This window comes from Phycodurus eques, chromosome 14, assembly GCF_024500275.1.
Source record: "Phycodurus eques isolate BA_2022a chromosome 14, UOR_Pequ_1.1, whole genome shotgun sequence".
NCBI classification, from domain to species: domain Eukaryota; kingdom Metazoa; phylum Chordata; class Actinopteri; order Syngnathiformes; family Syngnathidae; genus Phycodurus; species Phycodurus eques.
Genome location: NC_084538.1, coordinates 23044703 through 23051601, shown reverse-complemented (window position 1 = coordinate 23051601; position 6899 = coordinate 23044703). Strand labels below are relative to the sequence as shown.

The window sequence follows — 6899 nt, the reverse complement described above, 5'->3', positions numbered from 1 at the left end:
ATTTAAATGCATTGTGTAAAACCGAGCTACTACAACGACTACTACAAACGTTATACAAAATTAAATGAGAATATGAAAATAAATTGTATTTTCCGTTCTCATTTCAATTGAATGTTATCATCTTATAAATAGTTTATAGTCATAACAGATACGACGTGGAGATGGAAAGGTTTGATATTTGTGAGACCTCGTTCGGAAGGAAGCGGAAGGGGTACGGACAGCGCTGAAGAATGGGTGCGACAAGACTTCGCCGTGTGGTGCTGCTTTTCGGTTTGTAAGAAACGGGCAGTCGATAACAAAAAAATTCGTCCAATAGAAGTGAATACGTTAATTAGGGGATGCAACTTTAAATCAATTCCCATTTTCTCATTTGGACAATAAAAATTAGGTAAGTCTGTCATGGGATGAAAGCCGGAAAACACAGGTCATTCGGGGGGAAATGTTACATCGATAATGAGCATTTAAATGCATTACAGTGTAATATTTTGAGTCACGGTCCGGCAATAAAAAAACATATGCCCATATGCAATCATTGAAGTTAACAGCAGATGATAAGGAATCTCTCCAAGATGTGTGTTGTTTGACAATACTTAGTGTGATTCCAACATTCATTCATCTTCCATCTGCTTATCCTCACTAGGGCTGCGGGCCGCGGGCGTGCTGGAACCTATCCCAGCAATCTAGCGGACGAGAGGTGGGGTACACCCTGCACTGGTCGCCAGCCAATCGCAGGGCACATAGAAACAAACAACCATTCGCACTCACTGATTCCAACATATGTAATGTAATTCATAGGTCAGAAGTTTAGGGGCGATGAGTTCCCAGCCAGGCAAGACAATTATCACTGTTTTGGACATTTTTACGAAATTGAATTCCCCACATAATGAAAGATAAGCATAACATTTTAGTAAATTCTGTGGTTTAACCATCAAATATGATGATAGTTATTCAACTATTGCGCCACAGCAAAATAGGAGTGGCTTGGATTTCTAGAACAAACATGTTATAACTTATAACCCGACTAATTTGTATGGAAAGAGCAGCGCTCAATTTCTGGAGTAAGACAGAAATGAAGATGTTGAGGTTCTTTCAGGGAGTGACCAGGTTGGATAGGATTGCAAATGAGCTAATCAGAGGGACAGTCAAGGTTAAATGCTTTGGTGACAAAGTTAGAGCAGCAGATGTCCAGAGGAGAGAGAGAGTGAATTGGTCGAAGGATTATGAGAATGGAGCTGCCAGGCAAGAGAGGTAGAGGAAGACAAAAAAAAAGTTTGATAGATGTAGTGAGTGTCAAGACATGAGGACAGTTGGTGAGAGGAGGATGCTGGAGGTACTCCGGTTTCCTCCCACATCCCAAAAACATGCATGGTAGGTTAATTGAATACTCTAAATTGCCCGTAGGTGTGAATGTGAGTGTGATTGGTTGTTTGTTTCTATGTGCCCTGCGATAGGCTGGCGACCACTTCAGGGTGTACCACATCTCTCGCCCGAAGATAGCTGGGATAGGCTCCAGCATGCCCGCGACCCTAGGGAGGATAAGCGGAATGGAAGATGAATGAATGTATATGTATGCATGTGTGTGTGTGTTATTACTATATATTTTAGAAAGTACAGTGTTATAGCGTGTGCTAGTTTTCCTTATTAAAAACAAACACAAATTTACTTTTGGGTGAGAAGGGTGGAACGGATTAATGGATTTCCATTCATTTAAAAAAAGATGATTTGAGATATGAATGTTTTGATTTATGAGGGTGGTCATGGAATGAATTAAACTATGTATCTCAAGGCACTACTGTACTCTTTATTGTAGATTATTTTTTTTATTTTTTCCTGTAGTTTGTATGTGTGAGTGTGTGTGTGTGTGTATATTTACATTATGTGTACATACGTTTGTGTTATGCTGTCATTTTGTTTGTACGGTAAGTGTTCTGTTTAGGTGGTGATGAAAATAAATTAACAATGCCTTTTTCTGCTCAAAAGAAAAGGGTGCTCATTCCTTTAAACATGCGCACTGTATGGGATAGTGTGTTACTATGCATCGCTCCTGATATGGTAACAGGCTAAGAGGGCCCTAACATAAGGGGGTTCTTATTCCTCATCAATGGACATTCATTGAAACAGTGGAAAACCATATCAGGGAGCATTTTTGTATTTTGGGTGCTCGCTCACATCTTGTACATTTCCTGGGGGCTAAGCACCCCCTCTCCGTAAAGCCTAGTGATGCCTCTGGTCCAACACACTCTTTGACGGTTTTAGGAGCGACTTCCAATTGTTTCTGATTAGTTACAAATAACATCAAACTAATCCAATGCTGGTCAACAGTTTTCATGATGTCAGAGCTTTAAGTATGCAGTAAATAGTATACAGTATATACTGAATAGTGAAAACTATATGACATCTGATTTCATTTTGCATGTATATCACACTTAAATATTTCAGATTATCCAACCAATTTCAATGTCTCACAAAGGCAACCCAAGTAAATATCACTTATATCACTGAAGCAACAAAACACAGATGTAAATAAATACCTGGAAATAAATGCATTATCATATCAATGTTAATCGCTTGTCTCATACTGATGAAACACAAATGTTTTCAGTCTACAGCACAAGTAAAGGAATTGGTTAATACTGTTTATGCAATACTTTTGGAGGGGAGTGTAATAGTCTGCATTTAAACATAATTGGAAAACAACAAATTAAATACACAATGATAACAGTTTTTTTTGTTTTGTTTTTTTGCAGGGTGAGGACCTAATGGAAGTCTTTAGTGGACTACAGAGGAACACAAAATAGTCAAGAACAAGGCCTAACTGCTGTGCTGGATAAATGGAAGGAGACCACTGGGTGCCACATCAATGTCGGCAACTGTTATTGCGACAAAGGGGCAGAGGTGATGTCCCCACCAAAAGATCAGAGGAGTCTCATATCTCCCCAGAGAAATGTAGCATGAAGAGAAGAACAATAATTGTTGGGCAGGGGCCCTACCAGCAAGAACACAGAGAAATTGTCAAAGGTTACAAAGGGAACATCATCCACACTACCAAGTACACTTTGTTGACCTTCATCCCCATTAATCTGTTTCAGCAGTTTCACAGGTCAGATTTTTCATAAATTTGTGTCGTATTTGTTTTTGTTTATTTTTGCTTAATTATGTGCGCTTTGCAGTCACATTTAAATGATTTTCAATCTTACCTGTGTTGAAGAAGAGAATAATTCCATACCCTTCAAGAGTAGTGGAGGCTCGACTCAGGACAGAAGTGAGTATTAGCGAGCAACAGTATGGAGTAATCGCTAGAAAGTGTATCACAGATGCATTATTGATGCATGCCATGAGGGTGTTAATGGAGGTCAGAAGGAGCTACATTGTGTCTTTGTAGAGCTAGAGAAAGTGTATGACAGGGTACCCAGAGAGGAACTGTGGAACTGCATGCAGAAGTCTGGAGTGGCAGTGAAGTATGTTATAATAGTACAGGACATGTACGAGAGCAGCAGAATAGTGGTGAGGTTTGGTGTAGGTGTGACAGAGGAGTTTAAGGTGGGGGTGGGACTGCGTCAGCGGTCAGCCCTGAGCCCCTTCCTGTTTGCAGTGGTGATGCATAGGCTGACAGATGAGGTTAGACTGGAATCCCCGTGGACCATGATGTTTGCAGATGACATTGTGATCTGCAGTGAAAGCAGGGAGCAGGTGGAGGAACACTTGGAAAGATGGAGGCATGCACGAGAAAGGAGAAGAATTAATATTCGCTGGAGTAAGACAGTATATATGTACATGAATGAGAGGGGTGGAGGGGGAAGAGTGAGGCTACATGGAGAAGAGATAGCAAGGGTAGAGGACGGGTCCAGGCATTTTGGAACGTATGGAGGAAAGTGTCAGGTATGTTACGTGACAAATTAGTCTTTGCTGGGATGAAGGGCAGATTTTATAAGTGGTGAGGCCAGCCATGATGTATGGATTAGAAACAGTGGCACTGAAGAGAAAAGAGGAAGCAGGGCTGGCGGAAATTAAGATATTGAGGTTCCCTCTAGGAGTGACCAGGTTGGTTAGGGTCAGAAAGGAGCTCATCAGAGTGACAGCCATGGTTAGATATGCTGGAGACGAAGTTAGAGAGATATCAGACATCAATGGTTTGGACACATCCAGAGGAGTGAGTATATTGGTAGAAGGGTGTTGAGAGTTGCCAGGCAAGTGAGCTCGAGGAAGACCAAAAACATACATACAAACCAGTCGCCTTTCTGCAAAATGTGCCGTTTTGAACTCAAAATAGGCCATTTACATGAATCGTATATATTTGATGAGTTTTCCCTAGGGTGGGTGGGGGTTGGGTGCACTGTCGCTGACGTCATAGGCTGTTACGTACTCCTTGAACACAGGCAGCTAGATCCATTCCACACATCCACCATACACACACAGATGTAATTTCTGAATATTACTCCGCGGCAGACCAATATGCTAGCGCATCGGCCTGAGATCCCTCCTGTGCGGTGTGTGCTCGGGACCTGCTTTGGAGTCACAGGAGTTGACGAGACCAGAAAAATCACTTCCGCCGCCTCAGCTGTTAAGAAGTAACCGTACTTTTACTCCATTACAATGATCTAAATGTCACACGCTACTTTTATTGATCAATAATTGCTTATTTATCAACTATTTCGTGCGTGAGACTTCGACTTCCGCATTGGGCGCCGTTTGCTCAAATTTAAGCGGTAGTGACGTTTAAGTCTAGTTCACCAATCAAACGACACAAGAAAGTCACATGACCTCACACGTCTTCTATTGGGCTTCCCGGGCATAGGTATTAACTCGAGATGAGCCAGCCCACCATTGTGGGAAGGTCGTCGTTACCATGAAGGCAATGGCGCGCGACTCGTGTTTACATTTTGATGAACAAAAACAACAGCTTTCATGTATTGTAGTATTTGTCTGGTACTGTCTGTCCAAATGTGGATATTTCAGCCCACTTATAACTTGAGAAAACACCTTGCAGTTAAAAAAAACATTTTATTTTTTTATTTTTATTTTATTGCTGTTCATGCTGTGGTTAAAAAAAAAATCAAAAGTTACTCACTATTTACTCAGTAGTTGAGTAATTATTTCACTGTGCACTTTTTACTCTTACTCAAGTAATTTTTTTGGAGGCCTACTTTTTACTTTTACTTGAGTCACGTTATTGTCAAGTTACAGTACTCTTTCTTGAGTACAATATTTGTTTACTCTACCCACCTCTGGAGCGGACATCCTCTATTGCTACTCTTACGTTTAAGCAACATTTTTGCTCATCAGGTCAGCCAGTGTCATATTTGTTGCGCTGGTCTGTTGTATTTTCGCTGTGGGTCGTGGTCCTGGTTGTGGTCTCAGCAAAACCGCGAAGCACACGTAACATCGGTGAGAAGAGCTGATCTGCTAGTACATCTTGTATTAATTAGGAAACGCCTACAATTATCTAATTAGTTTACAGATGTTAATGTTAAATGTATTAAGCAACGGAGGCATGTTAGGGATTAGGTCACAACACAGAATGAACCAAGTTCAAATTCAGAATTGGCCAATAAAAGCAGAAAAATATTGGACTTAATATTTTCTTGGAGGATGCGTTTGAGATTAGCCTTTGAAGTTGGTAATAGTGAAAAATGAAGTGAAACAGACAATGATTTTAGTCAATTCTTTTCCAGAATGAGAGTGCTTAAAGAGGAGGATGCTATACATGTGGCACAGCTTGAAGCAGGCATCAGGTGCAGGTGGAGATGGCCCTGGCTCAAATTGCAGGCCGAAACAAAAAAGCAAAGAAATGAGACAAAATTAATTTTAATTTTAAATTTGTATATCAACATGTACTTGAGCAGTGTAAATAAATGTTTTTTATCTTGAAGACAAATGTGTATTTTGCCTTATTGTACTCTTCAGAGTCTTCCAGATTGCTTAATTTACATTAAAATTATAATATAATATGTAAAAAAAAAAAAGCACACCAGCCTGTTAACAAATGGTTGTTGGTCCGCAATCGGGAAGGTCCGTCAGCAGCATTTGGATCTAAAGAGTGCCTGCCCACCAATCAAGTGAGAACAACCAAGTAAATCCTTTGTTAGCTGCCTATTTACAAAAATGTGTCCACCCCACACTGAGTTTCTCTGCCAATAACTTGGAAGCTAGGCTGTGCAAAGATCGCCAGAATACAAGCGATGGCCACAGTACAAGCTACATTGATTTGATTGAGTTTTGTTGGCTGTACAGCTAACAGCATTAGCTTCTTTTACGTAGCATACACAGTGAAACCTTTGTTCACAAGTAACTCTGTTCACAAACAAATTGTTTCATGAACAGTGTTTTTTAACAAATTTAAATTCACATGCTATGCTTCAGTTCAAGAACAATCCCAGTTTTCTTTCCCTCAGCGTAATCATTGTTTGCTCCCTGTGTCACGTACTTCATGTGTCTTTTATTTTTTGCTGTAAATTGGCCCTCAGGATTGCTCCAAAGATCATGAAAAGTGCCAGTGATTACTGATGGAACTTTTACTAAACATGAGAATGGTCTTTGTCTTTCTGCTCCTGCTGCACCGTTTGGGTTGCCAAAATCTACCATCTTATAGAGTGTCTGCTCTTCATTATTCTTTTTAAGAAAAGAGGCAGTAAAGGCTTCATTTCTATATTTCTTTTCAACAAAACCTATAAAAAAAGGACAAACATCTTTCTAGGGCTGGAAAGGATTAATTCTATTTCCATTCATTTTAAGAGTCTCAGAATGAAACGTAATTTAATAAAGAAATAAATTTGTCGAAGCAGCAACGCCTGCGTTGCTTCCGATTTAGCGTCATGTGACGCTTAATGTTATAAATCAAGCTATTTTGTCTCGTAAAGGGTATCACGTCACTTTTTATATGTATAAAACTTAGGAAAAGC

The 6899-nt window shown here is 40.1% G+C and overlaps 1 protein-coding gene across 4 annotated transcripts in view; it reads left to right on the top strand.

Annotated features, from left to right (window-relative positions):
* Window positions 1-56: 56 nt before the first annotated feature.
* atp10d (ATPase phospholipid transporting 10D) overlaps window positions 57-6899 on the top strand; it is a 103177-nt gene continuing 96334 nt past the window's right edge. For 3 of the 4 annotated variants that reach the window (XR_009769832.1, XM_061697091.1, XM_061697089.1), the window contains exons 1-2: window positions 57-388; window positions 2748-3100. Coding sequence is in view for 3 of the 4 variants with exons in the window: in XM_061697091.1 (XP_061553075.1) it covers window positions 2832-3100 (269 nt within the window). In the remaining variant the exon portion in view is untranslated. The remainder of the gene's footprint in view (window positions 389-2747; window positions 3101-6899) is intronic. The other variant, XM_061697090.1, reaches the window with a different exon arrangement.